The following is a 25,108-nucleotide window of genomic DNA, read 5'->3' on the forward strand; positions in this document are numbered from 1 at the left end:
CACTCTTTTGTTGTTTGAAAAGATTGACCAGGGGGACCGAGAGTGTCCTTTACAATTCCCTCTCTCTCACTTTGTTGTTATTAAAACAGCAATTGGTCACCTAATTAAACCTAGAAGATACAAAGATGAGCACACCTCTCACTTGATCAAGATCAGCAGCTTTTCACTCTCCCAAGGTTGACATTTTCCCTTTCTCTTGATCCTCTCATCCCACAAGTAGACCATCTGGGCGAACTGGAATGTTTCCTCCCTCCTGATGTCTCATGAATAGACTCGCCTCCTTCAGCTCGTTGGCTCCACATTCTTTGCCAAATGTTCTTTCTTGTTCCTTCTTCACTAGTACAAAGATACTCCTTTCACTGACTATGAGATCACAGAGGTGCACCTGCAGAGGAGAGAACATTGCAAAGACAAGCTTCTTGTTCATGTTGATGGATAAATGTCTGTGACTCTAAGCTTAAGGCCCACAGTTATGCTAATTTAGCAAGTCCTTCAAATGAGCTCGCTGGATATGTGCTTATACGTGCATATATAATTCAAATGAAACACAATCCTTTAGTAAAGGCAAACTCCATGTTCAGTAAGGTTATATGTGCACATGTGAATATAAACAAGAACTGCAAATTGTCACAATATAATCAATCGTTAAGCGCATACATGGGTCAAAATCCCTAGTGAATGCACTAGATTATATACATTTGATGCACCTTTTTATATCCTTTGAGGAATTGCCTCAGGGCAGTGCCCCAAGTCTTATTGCTGTCCTGCCCTATGCTAATGTGAATGGGCAGGGATGCACTGTATTCATGAAATACAGGCATTCCTCTCCTTTCCCCATGTGCTAGTGCACATTTTGGTGCCTAGCGCCAATGTAGGCACCCTTGCACCATGGTGCAGGGTTCCTCCATTGCAGACAGGATTGTTTTTGTGCAGGAAGGGGCATCTTCCAGAACAAAGAAAATCCAGAGAGGCTTTTTTTCTCTTTCTATGTGTGCCGCAGAATACATGAAAAGAGAGAGGAAAAAACGTGAGAAATAAAAATATTCCTGCTCGTTATGCCTGCTCTGAGGATGCGTAAGGTTTTGGTGCTGCCTCAGGTTTGTGTGATTTTGTTAACCTGAGGCTGCGTCAAAATTCATGGGTGCTGAATGGGAAAACCCTCCTCAACGCCCATGGAAGCACCTTCTTGAGGCGCAGTGAGTCAAGGCAGCCAGTTGTGTTGCTTTGTCTTACTCCATATATATGAGGCCAAGAAAAGCCAAGCAGAGTGACTTTGTGTCACCTCATAGATATGATTGAGAGGCTTGCAGCGCTGGAGCGTAAAAAAAATTATGCAGCAGCATCGCAGGCCACTTTTATAAATGAGGCCTTAAGTCTATAGACTCTAAAACTAATACATTTCGATAATAAAAGATGGTTTAATAACTCTAACACTAAAATTCTTGTTAATAAAATGAAAAACACCAAAGTATATAGGATACAGCCCACGTAAATATTGTGTTTCTGTAACATGTAAGGGTGGAACTAAAATGACACTGCTCCACCACTGAGACAACTTACAATGTACCAGTCTTATCAAATCATGCCACTACCCAGGGCCACCACCAGCCCACCTGCAAAATGTAAACACTGTTTTCAACTTGGAGAGAATACCATAGACTATCTTTTTCTTTGCATATGAAACGTCCAGTCTAACCTAGTTGTCCAGTGTTCTGCTTTTTAATGCAGAATTCCATTGCCCAGATATAGGCTGAGCATTCTATAAGAGGAAATTACACATTTAAAGTGATCAAACATGATCCTAGCCTGAACCTTTCCCACCCACCTAATTTTAATAATGATTTGCGCTAATATTTCTTCATTTGTACTGGAAGATTGGTCTTCATATGTCCAGATCTCACAAGAACAGATCTATTCATATGCTAAAAAATGAATTGTTTGTTGTTTTTTTAGGTCTCACCTCTCAATGCGCAAGCGCATTGAGCAGAGCGAGACTATAGCGTCTTAAACAGACTTTACCTAACTGGGCGATTTGGTGCTGTGCCCGTGGCTTTTAGGTCAATGCGCAAGCGCACTGACCTAAAATGCGCGTGCACATCATCAAATCGCCTTCTGTTCCCTCAGCCCCACTCCTCCCACACCTTTGAAGTGAAGCTTCGCTTCACTTCAAAGGCCCCTGCTGCTTCACACCCTCTCCCCACTCCGCCCCCTCCCCTGCCCGCCGTGTCGCATTTCTCTTCCCCCCTCCCCACAGCAATGCCCTCAAGTGTCCGGGAGCCTGCGTCTGTCATCGTCTTCTTTTAAAGCAAAGGGGCTATTGTTGGGAGACGTCTGCAGACTGTGTCCAGGAAACGGCCTTTTCCCAAAATACACCCGAATAGCGGGCTTTATTTGGACAAACGGGACGGATATTTGCGAACAGTGTACACATATTTATTTTACACTCCAGGGGAACACTTGTTTTAGTGTGTACCGCGTGCACAGCAAGCCGTTACCTACGATTTATAGTAAAAAACAAAGCAAAGCTGCAACATTACAACTCAGGATAATGCACTTTTCATCTCGGCCCGGCCTTTTTTTGAAAGGTTCCAGCTGGAATATTTTTTGCGCGCGAGCCATGAATTCCTCGGCTCCGCGGTGTTTCAAAGCTTTGTGCTGAATTAGAAAGTTTTTTTTAGTTTTCTTTTTAAAGAACAAAAATGCAGTGTTTTTCCAAATCTGTCGATATTGATCACTGTGAATTGTCATGTGTACAATTACACAAGACGCACACATGATGCGAGGTCCGGTTTGTGTGTTTGCTCTGGCAGGTATCGGGGATTTATAAATCGAGGGTGGTAAAATTACATAACACGCTGCCTTTTCGCAAAGTGAACTGGCCTTCGAGTGATTTGCTAAAGTGTGCTTTAAATGTGAACGCCTCGGGGTTCACTGCAGCCAGTCGAATCTCGGCCATTTTTAAATAAATTGAGACTGGGAACCGTTTTTTAGCTTAACACACACACGCCCACGGACACGCACACAATAGTGCAAATGTGCGCGCGCACAGACACATACAGAGAAACACACTCGCACGCATATAGACACACACACACTACACACAATAGCACGCGCATTCACATTAACGTAGGCACGTGCGAGCACACATACACACGAACATACATGTCGTTTTGCAAAGAGACTCCCACAGATGATGATAAACACCCGCAGGCACGCATTCACACGGAAACAGTCGCAAACACACAAACACTTCTACAACAGATGTCCCTTCAACCATTTTCTAACAAAGACTGACAGAGACACACAAACCTTCCCAGAATAAATGCACGTGAAAACGGACAGACACGCACCAGGACACGCCACACAGACGCACACTGTAGGGGTGTAACAATGTCCTACCACTCACGCCTCCAGGGTCACCAGGTCACGTGCATGTTACCCACCTGTGTGCCACTGCTGTTATTTCAATAATGCCCAGCTCTGCTGATACAAGGCTTCTAGACAATATACACAACCACCCCATCCACCACCACCACCGCATCCACCACCACATCCACCATCACATCCACCACCACCACATCCACCATCACCTCCACATCCACCATGACATCCACCACCACTGCATCCACCACCACCACCACACCCACCACCACTACATCCACCACCACATCCACCACCACCGCATCCACCACCACATCCAACACCACATCCACCATCACCATCACATCCACCAACACATCCACCAACACATCCACCACCACATCCACCAACACATCCACCACCACATCCACCACCACATCCACCACCACATCCACCACCACATCCACCACCACATCCACCACCACATCCACCACCACATCCACCACCACATCCACCACCACATCCACCACCACATCCACCACCACATCCACCACCACCGCATCCTCCACCACCACCGCATCCACCATCACCACATCCACCGCATCCACCACCACCGCATCCACCTCCACCACCACTACATCCACCACCCCATCCACCACATCCACTGCATCCACCACCACCGCATCCACCACATCCACCACATCCACCACCACATCCACCATCACCTCCACCATCACCTCCACCATCACCTCCACATCCACCATGACATCCACCGCCACATCCACCACCACCACTACATCCACCACACCACCCTACATCCACCACCACAACCAACCCATCCACCACCACCACCACATCCACCACCACCTCCACATCCACCACCACATCCACCACCACCGCATCCACCACCACCACCACATCCACCACCACCACCGCATCCACCACCACCGCATCCACCACCACCGCATCCACCACCAGCGCATCCACCACCACCGCATCCACCACCGCATCCACCACCACATCCACCACATCCACTGCATCCACCACCACCGCATCCACCACCACATCCACCACATCCACTGCATCCACCACCACCGCATCCACCACCACATCCACCACATCCACCACCACATCCACCATCACCTCCACCATCACCTCCACATCCACCATGACATCCACCGCCACATCCACCACCACCACATCCAACACCACCGCATCCACCACCACCACCACCACCACACCACCACTACATCCACCACCACATCCACCACAACCACCAACCCATCCACCACCACCACCACATCCACCACCACCTCCACATCCACCATGACATCCACCGCCACATCCACCGCCACATCCACATCCACCACCACATCCACCACCACCACCACCGCATCCACCACCACCACCTCATCCACCACCACCACCACCGCATCCACCACCACCACCACCGCATCCACCACCACCGCATCCACCACCACCACCACCGCATCCACCACCACCACCACCGCATCCACCACCACCGCATCCACCACCGCATCCACCACCACATCCACAACCACCACTTTCACCGCATCCACCACTTCCACCGCATCCACCACCACCCCATCCACCACTTCCACCGCATCCACAACCACCACCACATCCACCACCACCACCACATCCAACACCACCACCACCACATCCAACACCACCACCACCACCTCCACCACCACCTCCACCACCACCACCTCCACCACCACCTCCACCACCACCTCCACCACCACCTCCACCACCACCTCCACCACCTCATCCACCACCTCATCCACCACCTCATCCACCACCTCATCCACCACCTCATCCACCACCGCATCCACCATACCCACCACCATCACTTCCACCACCACTTCCACCACCACATCCACCACCACTTTCACCACATCCACCTCCACCTCCACCCCCACCTCCACCCCCACATCCACCACAATCACCACCACATCCACCATCACCACCACCACCACATCCACCACCACATCCACCACCACCATATCCCCCAGATCCACCACCACCACATCTATATGTGTGTGGCTATGTGTGTGTGTAGGTGCAAATGCAATGTTCTTGGATTTTCGTCACAATAAAATACACTGAACATAATCTTCACAAAAGTTATTTACAAACGTTTAAGCTATTGCCATTATAAATTACAATAACTTTTATTTAAGTATTAATTATTTACAAAATTAAAAGCCATTGTTATTTGTAATATCAATACATCTAAGTCGCGTAAATACAACACACATTGCATTACAAATGCTATAGGTGTCACATTTGCAAAAGTTAAAACTATTGACATTGTAACTGACAAAGCTATTAATGTTGCTACTTTCAAAACCAACACATAAATAAAAAAAGTGTCATTTACAATACCAATAGCTCAAACTTTCCTAATGCGAGACCTATTGCATTTCCAATGCTTGTTTTTTTAGTAGGGCAGGTACAATTCATGCGTATGTATTAAACCAGTTAAGAGCCAAGTGCCATCGTCATGAATTCTTCCTTACGATCCTCGTCCCCATGAGGCTTTCTCTCTTGGTCCAGGTCTCCACAATGTCGAAAAGCAGTCCCAAGTAGCATATACTCAACTTCCATCCCCTCCCCCACCCACAACTAAAACATACCCCCCCCCCAAACCATGTCTAGTGTGTGTCCCTTTAATTCAAACCAGTGTATCTGCCTTTTGTCCGCATCAGTATGCTTTCTAATATTCCTAGGATGAGCGTTCTCCCCCTTCATTCATTCACCCTCTGGCCTACTTCCCACCTGTGCACTCTCGGTGGCCTCGTCCCGTGGTACAGCATCGATCCCCTCACTTGTCCGCTCCCCCAGCATTGCCTCCATGCCTGTAGGTCATCCTCTAGCTTTTCGCCACGTCTGGTCTGCTGCATTCAAATCACCTCAGCTGTCACCCACTCCTTCATATCACGTACCCATTGCATCATTCAGGGCGGCCTGCGACTAAACCACAAGATAGCTATCCGACATTTCACCAACACCAGTCCCAAAAGGACCAACTTCCTACTAAGATTCTTGTTTTTAGGTCAGGGCAACAAACCAAGCAACACCACCCAGATCTCAATTGAAATCTCCCACCCCGTTGCTTCCGCAACGCATCCAAGACGTCAGTCTATGATAATTGGAGCTCTGGGCAGGACCAGACCATATGTATAAATATAGCCTCCGCCTCCCCGGATCTGGGACATTTCCCTGATCATTACGGACAGATTCTGTGTAACATCTTGGGAGTAAGATATGTATGGTGTACAAAATTGAATTGAACTAGTTTGAACCGTGTATTCAGTACACCTGTTTAACCCCTTCACGGAACCTAGTCCAGTCCCTCTCTGTTATGGGGTCCCCCGTCAGTGTCTCCCACTTTGTCTGGACCGGTAGTTGCCGGTTCACCCTGTCTTCCTGGATTTCCAGGCACAGGTGCAACATCAATCTGCGCCCCCTTGGACATCATTATCAGTCTGTAGCACATTAGAGACCGGAGGTTTTTCAGGGAACATGGACCACAGCTCCCTAGCCACTTGAGCTATTTTCCCATACTGAAGGAACTTCCCTGGACCTAGCACAAAGGCATCAGTCGCCTGCTCTTGCTTGATGTACTGCTTGTTGTCCAATAGGTCCCCCATGGTTTGGCAGGCCCCTCCCGCCATTTACACACATAAATAGATGCAGAACTTTGGTGAAAGGGTCAAACAGCCCACGGGCATGTCCGGGGCATAGGGAGCCCTTCTTAGCACTCTTCGGACTACAAGATCCCATATTTCCGCTACATGCCGAACAATATATGGACTTGCCAGAGGTACCTGTGCTCCCAACGTTAGCAGTTCAGGGCGCGTTCTGTCCCCGAAGGTCCACACCACAGGGCCTTCTCCCAGTTGTCATCGTCATCCAACCAGTGTATAGCATGCTGCAGCTGTGAAGCCACATAATACAGCTCCAGACATGGAACTTCCAGTCCTCCGGTCTGCCAGGTTCTCTGAAGAGTAGCCAGGCTGACCCTTTTGCACTTAGCACCCCACAATAATTCAGTCAGAAGCCTGTCCAGCTTTACAAAGAAGTGTCAGGGGATCTTAAAGAAAGAGTACTGCATCACATAGAGGCATCTGGGCAAGCTCACCATTTTGGTCAGGGCAATCCTCCCCATAAAGGACAGAGTCAGTTCCCACCAGAAGTGCACCGAACCCTGCAATCCCTCAATTACTTTCCCAATGTTAAGCGCCAAGTACTGCTCAGCCGTCTCTGGCAGTCTGATCCCCTGGTATCTAGGAGCAGTCCTCACCTATCGGAGCCCACCTCTGGTAATTCCCCATCCGGGAGCAAAGCCAGTCTCCCTAGTGGAATTAATTTTGACTTCCCTGAGTTAATCCACAGCCCTGACACATGTCCAACCCGTTCAAGGGTGTCGAGTAGTGTAAGGATCGCATGAGCAGTGTCTGAAGCTACACTAGTGTGTCGTCTGCATACATGGACAACACATAGTTGGTCCCTCCCAGCGGAATCCCACGGCCCCCATTTCTCTCCTCAAGCTTGCAGCTAGGGGTTCCATTGTCATGGCAAAAAGAAGTGGCAACAGCGGGTATCCTGGTCTAGTGCTGCGTTGCAATCTGAAGACCCTTGATACCAACCTACCAATTCTGATTCTGGCACGGGGTTCCAAGTATAATAACGGCACCCATTTCAGGAATTTAGACCCCACAACCAATTTTTTTTTTTTTAAATTTATATAGCGCAAACTAGACCCAAGTCGGGTATCAGAGCGCTTTACATGTAGGACCTCCCATTGCACGTAGGACCTCCCAGAGATACACCCATCCAACCCAGTTGAACACTTATTCAATTTCTAATAACACCAGGGCACACTCCTCCTGCTGTTGTAATAAGGGTGAGTGCCATATGTGGGCTAGCCTTTGTAAATTATGGGTTGTGTTGTGTTTGGGAATGAATCCCTCTTTGTCGGGGTGAGTTAAATGCTGCATATGTGGTTGCAGTCGAGTCTCCATGATCCCGCTAAGAATTTGTATGTCTATATTCAACATGGAAATTGGTTTGTACGACCCGGCAGCTGGGTGTCCCTATCCACCGGGGGGATCATAACCACCAATGCTTCGTTCATGGAAGATGGAAGTGTTCGATTTTGGAACGCCTAATTATATACCTCCAGGAGGCAGTCTACTAAAATGGGTGCAAATTTCTTATAGAATTCAGCAGGTAGGCCATCACTCCCTGGGCTCTTTGCAGTCTTCAGGGACTTTATACTCCAGTATTTCATCTTTCAAGATTGAGTCATCCAGCAATTGGCTAGCCTCTTTCTAAACAAGGTAAGTTCCGAGCATCGAGGAATCCTGCTATTCCATCCAGAACTAGCATAGGGCGCCCCGCATATACCCCGGCCAAGTGGTCAGCTAAGATGTCCAAGATTTTTTGCTGGCTGTACACTGTGCACCCATCAGCACACTGCATCTGCACAATGGGAGGCACCGGCTATTCATTACTAGTCAATCCGGCAAGTAGCGCCCCAGAATGATCGCCCTCCGCGTGTAGTCGATGTGTGGTGTAGTGGAACTTTTTAAGTCTACATAGCACTGCTAGCAGCTCTTCTCGTGCCTCTCGCCACTCCTTCAAATGACCAGGATTCGTTGGAAAAAATGCTTCCAACTCTGCAAGGTTCCTCTCTAGTACCTTAATGTCCCTCTTAAACTGCTGACGAACCCAGTAAGTCATGCTAAGACAGAACCCCCCCCCCGACCACCACCTTTATTGTCTCCCATTCCATATCCCTTGTGTATGCCAAGCTCCAATTAATCGCAAAATAGTTCGAGATCTCCTCTTCTAACTTCTCCACAAAGGGCGGGTCAGTGAGTGCCTTGGTTGGAAGTCGCCACATAGGGATTACTGCACTGGGCCTGCCAGTTCTTAAGTATAAGAGCATGGGGAATGATCTGAAATATGTCTCGGGAGATACACTATCTCCTCAACCCTAGACATTAAAGTTGCTGATATAAGGAATTGGTCCAAACTACTAAACTTATTGGTCGCGGGGTGTGACAAGAAAACGCCCTGCTGTCCGGGTGTATGCCCCTCCATGTGTCCACTAACCCCAGCTCCCTCATAACGTCTACTAGGATCCTAGTCTTGGCATTTGTATGGGGGGTTCTCGGTCCATCGTCCCGTCCATCACACAGTTGACGTCCCCAAAAATGACTGTCCCCACCCAGGTAGGGGGTCGCTGCAGCCATTACTTCATAGAAAAAGTTGTGGGCATCCGAATTAGGGGCATACACAATTATGAAACATATCTCCTGCCCATCAAGCCTACCATATAAAATCACGTAGTGCCCCTCAGGATCAAGCACATGGTGTATATGCTGAAAGGGAGTCCCCGGGGCCACCCAGATAAGCACCCCTGTGCAAACCCCGAAAACGAAGTGGCGCATAGCTGTCCCCACCATCTGCGCCAAATATATGGTAATGCGTCACCCCAGACATGAGTCTCCTGCAGACCCACTATACCAATTTTATGCAGCCGTAAATAGGAGTGCACCCATATACTCTTTTCAAGCTTTGCCATCCCCTGTATATACCAGGTAAGGAGCTTACTGTTGAAGGGAGCCATATGATCATGCAGTTGGCATCGCTCTTCTGTTCCCATCCCACCATACCAGTTTTAGACTGAGCGTACAGTGGGGAAATACAACCCTGATATTGATCCCCTAAACTTCCCTGAAAACCAAAAGGAACAAATAGAACAGTTTGATTGCCCGCAACCCCAACCCACCCACTGGGCAATGCAACAGGACTATCACTCCCACCATCGTAGAGAGCGAACAATAATATCTCCCGCCCTAACCCACCCCCGTCTGAATTCTCCAGCAACACATTCCTGCCCTGCAGCAATATCTCCAATTAAATCACATAGGTTGAAACTTTCATAATTAAGCGCTGGACAGGACCTTCTAAATGGGTGCCATGCAAGTGATGGGATACTTGGAAGGGCGCAAGGCTGGAGCCTCCAACTCCCTGGACAGGTCCCAGCCACTAATGAGGGGCGTGTTCCCTCCCACATGTGGCATACGTATACAGTGTGTTCCTCACAAATTATCAAAGAGGAAAAAATGAACATTTGTATTGAGTCCTCTTGTAATGATTTATCTGAGTGTTCATAACTATGAACCAGCCCTCCCATATCTTCCTCTGATCTCAGGTGACATTAGTATCCAGAATAACCGCCCCTAAGGTTAATTCAGAGTCCAACGAACCCTCCACCACCTGCAAGGTACCCCCCCTGCACACTCTGACTTTACCAGAATCACCTGTGACTATGTTGTTCTTTGGACAATCTGCGCTGTCTCACTGTCTGATCAATTGAGTCTGTGAGTGTCCCTGGATTTGACTGCAGCCTCCTTCAGGCTCCACGATCCCCTGTGATATCCATCCAGTCTGAGGCCTCTTCTTCCGACCACAAAAAACAAAGCCATGTCTTAGTGTTCAATTTAGAGCTTGGCCGGGTAGAGGAGGCTGCACTTCACCCCTGCCTCCCTCCTGCATCTTTTTAATGCTAAGAAGGTGCATTGTTGATCCTGCACCCTTTGTGTGTAATCGGGGAAGATTGCAATATGGAGCCCCTCGTAATTAGATCAATCCTGTCCCCATAATTAAAGAACTGGGCTATGATGGCTCTTGGCGGCGCTCCTGGACGTGGGGGAGCAACCAGTGCCCTGTGTGCCCTTTCAATATTAAAAAAATTGGATGTTCTACTTGGTGCTAGAATTTCGCGATCCATTTCTCCAAGAACAACTCAGCAGAAGGTACCTCCAGTTGCTCCGGGAATCCCATAAGTCTTAAGTTATTCATCCATGAGCACCTTTCCTGGCCCTCAGCCCATTCATCCAGTTACACCATCTTCCGTTGAAGATCCATGACCATATCCCATAGGGACTTGACCTCTGCCTGGAGGACAGCCACTTGTTTTATCGTGGTGACCCTGTTGGAGACCTTACGCAGGTCATACCGGAGGAGATTGACATCAATCGCCACTGCGTTGATCCTGGTCACTGTCACGTCCCTTGCATTTCGCACAGCCATCTGGGTATAATTCAGGGAGGACACCTGTTGTTCTTCCCTCTGTACCACCTCAGCATCATCTTCTCCCTGCGTGTCTCATTGGAGCCGTGAGGAAGGGGTTTCTCATAGTTCAATATTTTATTAGATTGAGCCCTGGTACCTTTAACTTTCATTATGATGAACAGGGATTTTACTAGGCTCAGGGGTCAACCAGTCTGGGCCAAGCTCAGGGCTGTTTCCGTGGTGTCCTGCGCCCTCGGCAGTTCCAATACACTTCAGGCCGGGGATCCCTGGCCCACTCACACCAAACTGTCTTCACCTGGGCTACTCACCAGGTATTGCGCACCCTCAGGGCCATCCACAGCAAGCCCAATGGCACCCTTATCCATTATGTCCCCACCTCTAGGCCTTCAGGACTAGCCGGTGCAGCACGGGAGTCCGAGCCATCCCCCAGTTCCAAGCACTGATCACCGCCGCAGCTCTTCCACTATGCCGGTTCCCAAAATCAAACTGAGCCCTCCGCAGTATTCGCTGCCCAGCAGTTAGCAGTTTCAGGGGAAGGCCCCCTCTGCCACACACTCCTGCTCGATGGGGCCCTGCTAGTGCAGGCATAGGTCCCGGGCAGTCCGCGGCCCACAGCCTTAATAAAATCAAGTCCCGGCACTGTCCAAGGCCCGGACACTCACTCCCCCAACTCCGGGTCTTCTCGGTGGGGATCCCACCACACTTGAGTTTTAGTCCTGCCTGCACAGGTGGATCACAGCCTCCACTGCGTCATCGCCGAGCTGACCTCTCCTCTCACAGGGGTTCCTACAGTGCCAAACATTTAGCGGTTGTGGAGAAAGGCCCCCACTGCCACACACTCCTGCTCGATGGGGCCTTGGCGAAATCAAGTCCCAGCACTGTCCGGGCCCTGGGCTCCCACTCTACCCCCTCCGGGTATTCGCAGTGGGGATCCCAACGCACTTGTGTTTTAGTCCTGCCACACAGGCGGGTCTCTACCTCCACTAAGTCACCACCCAGCCAGCCTCACCTCTTACAGGGGTGCCAACAGTGCCATACATACTGAATTGTTGACATCCTCATATAGTTCTAATTATTTCAATAAAGGATGTGAAGATCTGATTTGCCATCAGTCCTGGAGAGACAAGCCAGAAGTGGTTGCACCCCTAAAGTTCCTATCATGTCTGGTCCTAGTTCCATGTTCCAATCTAAATTTACAGTGCTATGCATTTTATACATGACATGTGCAAAGTGGAACACATATTGTACACGGTGCCCAAAAGAACATTTGCACATCCTTTCAGTATCTAATTGAAATATTTATTTGTAGACTTGGCCCCATCTGCCACAGAGTTACCCATGTACAGATGGTAAATAATCTTCCTGACTCAGTCTACGCATTTGTGCAAAGCAACAGAGCGAACAGGTGAATGAGGGTAGTTTGCGCTGAGAGGAAAACAGTAGTATAATACAATATCTGATAAGCTCCAAGGATTAGACTCCGGTCACCCAACCAGAATCAAACAATGCGACTTAGAAAAAGACACAATTGTAAAACTATAAAAATAGACAAAAAATCCTGAGCTAAGAATGTTCATCAATATCCAAAAAGAAGGACAAATGTTGAGTTCCAGATTTCAAGTTTTCTCATTATTCTTCATTTATTGACATTCTTCATCAACAGATAGGAATGCAACCTCTGCCAACACGTGTTTCGTCTCGGTCGTAGAGACCCAAGACTTCGTCAGGGCATATATATCAAAGGAAGAGTTGCGTAGAGAAATAAAGAGCAAATTCCTTGTACGTATTCCGCATCAGTTAGAATTCATTTGAAATGATCCAAGTTCATATATATAAATATTAGAAAACGTGAGTCCTTGTTATTGGTAGATCGTGTCCAAATAAGTATGCTGAAAAAGTAACCGGTATACTCTTGACCTCAGAGTACAGAGCCTTTAGAAGTATTCCATGAAAAAGCGGCGTTTTCATTCCTATCTGTTGATGAAGAATGTTAATAAATGAAGAATAATGAGAACTTGAAATCTGGAACTCAACATTTGTCCTTCTTTTTGGATATTGATGAACATTCTTAGCTCAGGATTTTTTGTCTATTTTTACGCATTTGTGCACTTACTCTTACCTCAGTTGCCTGTAGCAGCTGATTTTATTTAACTGGGCAATACAGGTTCCAGCTCAAAGACACTAAAAAATAATAATAATTACAGTCAGTGATACTTTATTGGATGGTCTCAGACCACATCAGAGGTCCAAACCAGTGGGCAACTAGGGAAGAAAATCAAGTCTGTGTTACATTGAGACCCAAGAGCCCTTAGAGGATGGTTATTTAAGGTTTGGGTAAAATTAGCCAAAATAACTGTTCCCTAACAGTAAGAGTGTGACTGGAGTTCGAGACATATGTGTGTCCACACTTAAAAATCTGCTCTTTGAATCCAATCTGAATGCACCACAGTTAGTGCACACAGACCAAGTTGGGCCATCACTGTTTGCTTGAGTGAAAAGGAAGGCATGTCTGTTATGCTCATGTGCTGTGTCTGGTGTGGGTGGCAGTGTCTGCAGGGGAGCCCTGGACTACAATCTGTTAATGAAGTACACACAGAGCCAATAACGTTTCTGTATTCATTGTCTTCTAAAAACTTAACATTCTATTAACTTAAGGATGTAAAATAAATATGGTAGAATTTTACATTGCAATTTGCAATTTGCAGTGTTAACCAGACTGAAAATTCTAACCAAGGTCTTTGTATTTACTTACAACGTGTTTCCCTCCCCCCACCAGAAACCCACCTGGGAAACAATACTCATGGGGATCTCCGTGATGACCATAGCAGTGCCACCTGCTCTCCTGGCTGCTCTAGCGGTGGGTGTCATGTACGCCCAAAAAAGGCTGAAGAATAAGCGCATCTTCTGCTTCTGCCCTCAGAGGATCAACCTATGGGGACAAGCCAACATTGTCTGCTTCGACAAGGTAACTGCATCTTTTTGAGTCCATCTTGCATGCACCTGTTTACAATCACATCTGCTTTGGTATACATTCATAAGGGAGCTGTAGGCTGTAGTAATCGGATTGGGTTTCAGATTTTATGGCAGGATTGGGATAATGAGCACTCACCACTAGAGGTGAGCAAAGTCTTTAGCTCTGCCCACACAGTCCGGCACATACAAGAATGTTCAGTTTGATTAGTCTGACCAATGACTCCAGAGTGTGGCCAGCTTCATCTGAAGCATGGCTAAAGGTCAACTGCCCCATCTTTGCAATGGCTTTCTCAGTCATTATGACCACCTGGTGGGACATTCTGTGCCAGGAAATCCAGAGGAAGTCTTCTGAACGCTTTACCTTTAAAGAGACATGGTAGCAGGTGTAGGGAATGGAGAGTTGGCCAATAGCTTATTCTGTACATTAGCTGTCAATGAAAAGGAGTGCTTGTTTCTTGTGTCTTTATCACTTGAGGCAACCAATTCCAAACCCTTTCATAGTCACATTTCCACCATTTAGTGCTGTGTTGGCGCATGGAGAAGAGACTAAGCTGGTGGTGACTCCAAAACTAATCTCAAGGAAATCAGAGTTGTCGATGCACTTACAAAAATTTGTAGGAAATATGGGGTCTCATTGTGTAAATGGGTGACTTGTATCTTTCACCACTTGTTTAGTTCTTGAACGGAACGGGTCACTTCTAATTGCAAATATAATCCTCTTGTATCTGCCACTCAATCTCAAATAAATTAGGTTGTTGGCCATGAAAGGCAAACACCATCCAAAAGTAGGCCGGTGCATAGTTTATGTAAATCTGGGCAGGATACATGGTAGAGGGTGCATGGTACTAACCTGCATGGCATTTACCAACGTGGTAAGATCCTGCAGGGTAAAGACTGCGTATACATTATACCCAACACCAGGATAGAAGGGTCTGTCCTTTCTTATACACTTTTCTAGGCTTTGGCAGCCGATGGGGAGAAAACGTCCATATTATTTGTGCATTTGTGGGTTGGAAGCTTAGGTCCAAGCATGCATAGGGAAATGGTTACCATCTCCCAGCATGCAAGTCAATAATTGGCCTCTTGTTTGGGTTGCGCCAATCCGATAATACAGAATCTTCCACACGGTAGCCCAGGACCCGGCGCAGCCAAAAAGTTTAATACAGCACCTATAGGAAAGGGTTTTATTTTACAAAATAGAAGGACTCTCTCTTTTTTAGAATAATGCTTGGGGTTTTATTTTACACAATGATCTCTAACAGAGGCTTTCCCAGATGTCAAATGCACAAGATACAAATACACAAAGATGTGTGTGTATGTGTATGTTTATGTATATGTATATATGTGTATGTATATGTATGTTTATATGCAAGCAATAACACACCTGTTAAATATAATGCATGAGAAATACTGATGAATAAACAAGCAGAAAATAATATGAATTAATACTCAAGCAAATATACTGAACGGTCCTGCAAGAGATCAGAAAGATATATACACTGAATAGATCAAATGTGAACTTTAGAGGTGCACCTTGACTCACTCGCACATTACAAAGAAAGCACACTCACTCACACATCACAAAGACAACATCAAATGATCACAGCCACAGCTTACATCACAATGGCAATAACCAAAACTCAATACATCACCTGATGCAAACACCGCATCTCAGACGGGGGAAGTAAACAGCCGTGATTGAGAGCCTCAGCAACCAGGGTTCACTCTGAGGTAAACTCGTCCGCCCCCACTCAGATTCCAAACTCTCGGTTTCCGAGTCAGCAACCCTCCGCTTTAAACACACTAGAACGTTTGAGAAAGACCTCCGTCCGGGCTAGAGGAATCTTACCAGCACCGCCCAGGCTCCAAGCAAGCAATCCCATGGCAGGAAGGAGTTCTCACGTCCCGGTCTCCTAATCTTGCATGTTCCAGCCTCTCTGTTGATGAAGCCCACAAAGCCTTTCAGAGTACATAAACCATCCCTCACAAAAACAAAATACCTTGAACGTGAATAACCCAAGCAACTTGCAAGCGATGCTGTGCACGCAGAAAAGCTGAAGCAAGGCAAAGTCAGAAAACAAGATGACATGAGGCCATGTCCAAGCCAATAGTAAGAACTTCATAATTCTCATCAATGTGAATAACTCCAGCAACTTGCAAGCGCTGCAGTGCATGCAGAAATGCTGAAGCAGGGTAACGTCAGAAAATAAGATGACATGAGGCCATGTCAAAGCCAATAGTCAGAACTTCATAATTCCCACAACACTACACTTCAAAATCAAAGAGTACATTCCACAACTCTCTCTTCCTTTCACGGTTTCAAATGCACACTCCACACGTTCTATTCTTGACAAGGCTGTCCTACTCCGTGACAGCTCCCAATGAAAGACAGCAAGATTACAAGAAAGAAAAAAAGCAAGGCCTATGCAGGACCATCGTACATCTAGGCTAGGATGAAATAACACACTAAAGTCAGTTAAAATAATGGTAGTCAAAGGTCATCACTGGGTGTCAAACCACAAGAGTGCCTCTAGCACTACACCTCTTCCCAAAACACATGCTTTCAGTGTTGAATCCACTTCACACAGTCAGTGTGTCAGAATTTGATGAGCCTGTACTGTCTTGCCAGCACTTTCTTTTGAAACTGGCACTAGTACTTTATTGTTTGATTAATTAAATCATTACAATACACTTAAAAGAGACATAACGTAAAAACATTAGAAAATATTTTTCACTAGTCTCTTCCCATAATTCTCAATAAAAATGAGGCAGTACAATTATTAATATAAGTTTTCTTCTAGGACAGGATACTTTTCGCTTAAATACAACCATATGGCAGCATAGTATCAATAAATAAAGTTAATAAAAATAGAGGTTACTTCTAAAAGCAACAGGTAGGCCACCAAACTTGAGAGAGCATAGTAGCACAAAAGGAAAGAAACATGTTCATGGGCCAAAAGGAGTCCGGGACTGTTAAACAACTGGCAGATTTGGAGATGTATAATCCAACAATTCAGCCAGAATTTGCTGAATTGTTATCGGAGTCAAGTTTAGTCTGATCCATGTTATGGCCTCCCAAATTTATTGTAAAATTCAGAGTAACAGTCAATAGTCCATGGCAAGTCGTTGATGACACATCCTTTCCTCAGCTGCATAGCTTAAAATTTCCACGGGCCCTTTACCAAGATTCTGCTGTTGCCAGGGGGGGCACAGGCTACTTAAAAAAAAAAACATTTTTTTAAAAAAAAAAGTTGGTTTATGGCTCCATGTTGTGAGACTGGGGCAGGGTACACCGGTTTTACTGAAGTCACTTCAAAGATGTACTATTGTAATGACCACCTGTGTTTGTTTACTAGTTTTGACTCTGGGCCTGGGATTTCTGATTAAGCTTGCGATATGCAAGATGGATAAAAATTGTAAGGCTAACATGTAAAGCTGAGTTCTCCGGGTTCAAGGCTGCAATCCTACCCTGTCTACAAGACTGGACCCCCAATCTGTCCCGCTCAGGCCTCCGCTTTGATCTGCGCAAGGACGACAGTGCTGGACAGAGGCATACAACATTCTCCAAAGACTCGACCAATGTCCTGCAACCCCAGCACAGAAGCTAATCTGATGGGTCCTGCAAAAAGGGTAGATGTTTCAAAAACTGCCACTCCCCCAGTCTAAGGGCCATGAACCTGTTTCAGATACAGGGGGTATGTACAGGCCAGATCTGATGGAAGAGAAGTCATCTGATAAGAGTTGATTACTACCCATGCGTGCTTGCGTTGGACTAGGGTCGCTTTGTCAGAAGAGTAGGAACACATTTGGGTGCGCTTCTTGATACTTATTTTAAAAGCTGCACTACTTGGTTTAAGGTTCCAGAGGTTAAAAGAACGGACTGTGTGACTCGCCAGGATTGTTAGAGCTGATATCTAACCATAATAATGACTCGAGGGAACCAGCGCCAGCCTGGCTTAACTTATGGCACATTTTTAATTAAGCACCTGCGCTTAGCATATTGTAGTTTAGGAGGCCTAGCTCTAATCCAATTTGAGCGGCAGATGCAGTTTTTGGCAGCTTAAGGACCTTTTTATAGATCTTGGTCACATGTTGGTTTAGTATAGTACCTAGGAAGATTTCAAAGCCGTACAACAATGTGGGGCCTATTTTAGCTCTCATAACTTCCAACATTGGAGCTAGGCTCGGACCTGTCTGTTTTTCAGAAAGTTTTGAAAGGTTAACTTGAAGAGACATAGCTTTCATAGTGATATTGCTGCAATACTTGACAAATGTGCCCCTAGAGTCGTTGTTGATCCCCAAGTGTTTTTATGATTTTCCTACTGAAAGTTCAGGGTTATTATATGACTAACCACCACCGCTCTGGTGCTTCCTGCCAAATATTACCACTTGAGTTCTCTTTAAGTTTACCTCCAGGTTGTTCATGGGGGTGTAACTGTGTAATTTATTTAGCAGTTGTTGCAGCCCAACTCGGGTAAGGCTGAGGAGGACAAGGGCATCGGCATATAGAAGATTGCATAACTGAACACCACCAATCTTGGGGGGTTGACTATTGCATCTAGCTCACTTGAGAGGTCATCTATGAACAGATAAAAGAGCAGCAGAGCTAGTACGCATCCCTGTTTGACTCCCCTTGAAGTTGTGATTTTCCGAGGTAGATGTGAGCCTTTACCAAGCTTGACTTGTATCCAGGTGTTGGTATGTCGTTGGACTATTGCATCCAGGAGTTTAACCGGGATTCCCCATTTTGTTAGCTTGGCCCAAAGTGCCTCCCTTGGAACCTGGTCGAAGGCAGCTTTGAAGTCCACAAAACAGCAATAAACCGCCTTGGATGGAACTATTGCTTTATCATTAAGTATTGATAGGGCCAGGAAATTGGGCATAGTGTCTGAGTTGGCAGTGAAGCCTGTTTTTTTTTTTTTGGGGGGGGGGGGGGGCCCAAGAGCTCAGTTTTTTCAAGTAGTCCAGTAAGGCTATCAGCCTATAGTTGCTTGAGGATGAATGACAGCCAGAATTGTAAACTGGATGAATTATTGCCCCTCGCCAACAGCCTGGTATAATTGAGCTTCTTAGTGAGTAATCGAAAAGGATTGCTAGCTGTTTTGACCAGAGAGAGATGTTCGATTTAAACAAGGCCTGTGGCGGGCCTTTTGGGCCTGGCGCTCCATCTGATCTTGCTTTGATTAGTATTTTATCCCGCCTTGTTTGGGTGATAGAGATTTTCTAGCTTAGATGTTGCCGCGTCTCTTGTGAGTAATCCTGGCACTCCTTAGGGGCATCTTTTATCAGTATGGCGTTATTGATTGGTATAGATTTGATTCTTTCATTGGCCTGAAAATGACCAGCCAGAAATGTTACCCATTCTACCTCAGGGATGTTTGCACTCCCCTGGCTGGTATTTCCGTTGGATTGCCTATTTACTAGCGCCCAGAATTTTCTTGTGTTCCACTTTTTACTTTCCCAATAGAGCATACACCAAAGTTGTTCAAGGTGTTGGGGTTTATCCTTTTGGTGTGCCCATCTACAGTTTTTTTGTGCGATTGTGTACTTGTTCAATAGTTCTTCAGATTAAGGATGCTTCTTAGCTGCCCTGAGAGCGATGTTTCTGGTCTTCTTTAATGCCATACTTTGGTTTGGTTTGAAGTGGGAATCTGCATACTGCAAGAATCGGTATAGGATTGTGGCAGTGTTTGAAATTGACTTAAAAGTCGGGGGACAAAAATGTGTCCAATCAGATGTTGGGGAGTCTTTGAACAGGAATCGACCACCGGTGAGTAGCAGGCATTCATTCATGATGTTTATACTGATGTCGTCATTCCCTCTTAAGCGTTTTAGGTTTTGAGACTGCAATCCCCTGTGTGTAATTGTAGCAGGATCATGATAGACTGAGTTTAGGATAACAGTAACAACTTGTGGGTGGTGATTGCTCTCGGATCATACAATGATACTGTAATTTTCTAAATTTGGAAGCAGGTCTTAATTACAGATGTTGTAGTCTAAGTAAGAATGCTTTCGGCCATTTGTCCACGTCCAATTTGGTGGAATATCCTGTGAAAATCTGCCATTCATTACAATGAACCGGCGCTGTAAAGTTGCAACACACTGTGTTCCCCTAAGCCACAGTGCGGTTGGAGTTTGGGTTTAACTGATCCTTCAATACCGGCGGAGGAAATGGGAGGAGACTTTCTGAATCCACCGGGGTTCCCTGAAAAAGGTTGGTGTTAAAGTCCCCGCTAAGCAGACCATCTGCGTGGGGAAAATCCCCAGCCAGATCACACACAACTGTGAGCAACCGATTTAAGTGAGACCTTTTTGTTTGAGCACTCAGATTAATGTAGACATTGAGAAACAGCAGAGGGCGCTGCTGTCACCACTAGTTAATTTTAACTCCAAGCAGCCAATCCTCATCAAGGTGTAATGGTTCAATGGAGCCTTTTAGGCTGCAAGAGATATAAATGTACAGGCCCTCCCTTAGGCCATTCGTAGTTGCAATGCCTTACAGCTGGTTTCCAGTGTTCGATGTATCCAGTTAAGGGGCAATTTTGAGTGGCCCATGTTTCCTGGAAGGCAAGGAGGTCATATCTAAAAATACAGTTTTGAGTCTCCAATGAGGCCATTTTGTGTTGAAGGCCACTTATGTTCCAGGAGCATAGAGTTGAGGAAGACTGCAACTGCAAGTTGGTAAGAGTTTTAGGTTGAGGGTGAGGTCGCTATGTTTAACAGCTTCCTTTTGATTTCATTTTGTGAGCATTGCCCGTCTGGTCAAACTGAGCTTTTGTAGGACAGGGCTGCTGGCAACCATCCCCAATCTTGCTCCTTATTAGGATTAGAGGAGTGATCCATGATCTGTCTTTTGTGACTGCATGACCTACAGCATTCTTTAGGATTTAGTCCTGCTGGATTCTATCACCGTTTGGAGTCAGAGAACTTGGCTGAGTAACTGGTAACTTAGCTAGCACAGTTGGATAGCCTGGTTTATAATATGGGTAGATTTTAAATCCCTATGACCGGATGATTTCTTTGCTGACTAAGAGGGCTTGAACCCAGATGGAAGATTTAAACGCTGCCAATGTTACTTCTGAGAGTTGTAGCCCTCTGAGACAGAGAAATTCAATATACTCTGTCTTCAGATGCCAGTGTAACAAACCCCAGTGCTCCTTTTAATCATTTGGTGATGTTAGTTCTATTAAGCACATTATGTTGTCCTTTTGATTTGTATTCAGGTACCAAAAGAATTTTGGTGTTCTTAGGTCACTGGGAGCTCCCTGTTGGCGAGTGCCCGAGTCGTATAGATCATAGTTTTCTGTTGGTGAAACAGAGGCTTTTCCAAGCTTGTGCAGACCGTTTTCTTGAGCGTCTAGTTGACTAGTCGGGAGTTCGCCAAATGACCATGGTGCATTCTTGATGGTTACTTTTAGGTGGTAGTCTCCAGAAATAGATCGGAGAGTCTGAGGTATAGTGTGAGTAAATAAAAACAATTCATTGGAGTGGTCAATTTGGTTGTCAAATTTGTTTTCTCTACTTTAGTTGCCAGTTTTCTTTTTCTGTACACATTAAAGACGCTTTTGGTTCTTCAATGACTACCGTGTTGTGGGGATTTAATGAAGGTCTCCTTAAGCAAGGAGGGGTGGCATGATGAACCTGGTGGTGTGGGAGTGGGCTGTTGAACTTGTAATGTTGGGTACACAGTAGTAGTTTGCTGTTCGTGTTTCTGTAAACTGGGACTTGTAGGTTGCTTATTGTCTGATAATTTAAGAGATCACGCTGTAGTTTGTATTGTTAACTTGTTTCTTTGCTTATGCTGATGTTTCCTTTCTCTCTTTCTAAGAGAGTGGGATGATTGAGAATTGAGCTTACGGTGTTGCGAGGCCAGTATGAGTGGCGCAGGGTCCAGCTCTGGGTCAACTGGAGCAATTAAATCACTCCCAACTTGAGGGCTCTGTGGCAAAGATGACAGCAAAGATGATGAGCTCTTGTCCGCAGCGTCAAAACTGGATTATCTAATGGAAAGGGTCGGGGCGTAACACGGGGCCCCCCCAGCCCCTGCGGTGTGGGGGTCCCCAAGGTCCATGGGCCCCCTCGGCACTGCACCCTCGCCAGAGAGCTCCTGATTGAGCCTGGAGGGGGCCCCTCTTCGTACCGTGCAGGGAGGCCTCCTCAATTTTCGTTATGCCAGTGGAAAGGGTTAGGTACTACGCAGGGAATTCTCTCCACTCCGTGTCACCCCATGGTGCCTGAGTTTTTTTGTTTATTTTATCAGAGCTTGGTCCTTCACACTTTAATTGGACCTGTTCCTTTCACTTACTGTCACTGCCTCCAGACAATTGTTTGACTTTGTCCAGGACACAAATTTAAAAAGCTGGAAGCGCTGAAAGACCATCAATGATGGGTGAACAACAACATAGTGACTGATCCAGGTTTAAAGCGGATTGGGCCCTTATTAGGTTGTTCAGGTTCTGAAACTGTTTTCAATGCTTGCCGTAAACAGGGCCAGGTATTCAGAAGATCAACTTGGATGTCCAGTTTATCTGAATGATAATTTAATGCTGTGACTGAGGTTTGAAGAGTTTGCATCAGTTGTGACGATGCAGCCGACATTGGTATAGGAATAGGGCTCCTTGTACCGGCATCAGATTTCTGACTAGATGGTCTTTCTGCAACTTTGAGAAAAAAAGATAGCTCCAATAATGATTGGTCATTTGAGTCCGCTCTTGTTTGGTGCTTTGTTGGGACCGTTACTATAACCAGGGTAGAAAGGAATTGGAGCATAAGCGGTTTAATATTTAACTTCCGTGATCTGTCCCATTGGTTTGCAAAAGGATTGAGTACTTCATAACTCGTTGGTTGTAATTTTAACTTGAAGGCGGATGTTGTTGTGACATGAAGTTATAGGGGTCTGTTTCTAATGGCAGAACATTAGTTGTTGACTCAGTGGTTTCACGCCAGGGGTGATTGTTTGGAGCGAGTGATTGATGACTTTCCTGGGACTGAAATGGATAATGAGAGCGAGCGTGCTGAGTCTGCTTGAGCCCCAGATGGTTGGCCCAAAATAATTGATTTGGGAGCTGTAGATATAAATTACAGCAAATTAATGGAGGCATCATGGAAATTTTTTTCCTTATCCCCTTAAGTGCTGCCTCGGTGCATTGGCCGACGGCAGCACTACCTCCCCAGTGCTGCGCACGACCATTGGACGTCCATTCAGCACTAGTTCCAATGGACAGCGCAGCACTGGGGAGGAATGTTTAATAGCATCTATGAGGTTAAAGTTTCTCCTAGACCAAATAGGACGCCCAGCCACCCCTGGTACAATAGCGAATGCCGTAGGGCTAAAAATGCACTTTTGGATTCTATTAAAAGTAAAAACCATCCCCTTATTAATATCTTAAGGAAGTCATGTAAGCAAATGATTCAAAAGGCGAAACCGAGCTGGGAAAGGGAGAACTGGGACTTACTTAAAACGGCGCTGGGAGACAGGGATATGTGGACGTTTTGGAGCATCGTTAATACAGGTGCCCCTATTGCCAACACAGCAATTGAAAAAAACCTGGACGAAGAGGTATGGCTGGTGCACTTCAAAACCCTCTACACTGATGAAAAACCTTGTTCAGAACCCTCAGAGGTTGGGTCACCTCCAAAGATAACTCTACCTGAGGAGGATAGTGTTAGTATTCTGGACTGTGATGCAAACCCCGGTACTACCACCTGTCCATTTATAACCTTAAAGGAGATCGAAGGTGCCCTATTAAAAATAGCCCCCGGTAAAGCCCCCAGCCTGGATAAGATCCCCGGGGATTTATACAGGAGCGAACCAACTATTTGGTCCCCGTATTTCTTTGGTCTTTTTAATGCCATAATCCAGGGTATGAAGATCCCACATAGCTGGCTGGGAGCGGAGATTATTCCAATCTTTAAAAAAGGATCTCCGCTATTGCCAAGAAATTATAGATCCATAAGTCTAATGGATATATCCCAGAAACTATTTGCAAGGATCTTGTTAGCCTGGCTACAAACCTGGATGGAAGAAAACAGGGTCCTGTCCCCTCTCCAGGCGGGGTTCAGAGAAATAATCTCAACCTTGGACCAGGTACTTAGGCTACAGCTTTTATATTGGAAGACAGTTTGCCTACAGGGGGGAAGTTTATACCGGATATTTGTAGACCCGAGGTCGGCATTTGACCTGGTGCCACAAGGAAAGCTATGGTCAGTTCTCCATGAAATGGGGGTCCCTGCATATCTCATCAATCTCTTTAGGAGACTGCATGATGACAACTATGCACAAATCAGATTTGGGAAGGACGGCCAACTCACTGCCCCAATTCCCGTTAACCGTGGGGTACGTCAGGGGTGCGTTTTGGCACCAACATTATTTAGCCTCTATATCAATGGGCTAATTAATGAACTGGCAACGGTAAAAGACCTAGATGCACCCAAGATAGCGTCCCGTCATGTTTCAGCAATGATGTTTGCTGACGACACCCTCCTGGTTACAAAATCACCCATGGGGGATCCAGAGGGTCCTGGACAAATTTGAACTTTTCTGTACAGAAAGAGGGCTAGATATCAACTTACAGAAAACTAAATACATGGCGTTCAATAGTCCAAAAAGTTCTCGTTCTAATCCCTAATTAAATGGGAA

The 25,108-nt window shown here is 46.2% G+C and overlaps 1 protein-coding gene across 1 annotated transcript in view; it reads left to right on the forward strand.

The window, feature by feature from the left end:
- The window catches only part of LOC147684252 (putative cation-transporting ATPase 13A4), a 287,710-nt gene that overhangs the window by 130,598 nt on the left and 132,004 nt on the right, over window positions 1-25,108 (forward strand). Inside the window, exon 12 of the mRNA XM_086944653.1 lies at window positions 14,273-14,461. Within this exon, the coding sequence (XP_086800779.1) occupies window positions 14,273-14,461 (189 nt within the window). The remainder of the gene's footprint in view (window positions 1-14,272; window positions 14,462-25,108) is intronic.

Source organism: Lissotriton vulgaris, chromosome 11 (assembly GCF_964263255.1).
Source record: "Lissotriton vulgaris chromosome 11, aLisVul1.2, whole genome shotgun sequence".
Taxonomy (NCBI): domain Eukaryota; kingdom Metazoa; phylum Chordata; class Amphibia; order Caudata; family Salamandridae; genus Lissotriton; species Lissotriton vulgaris.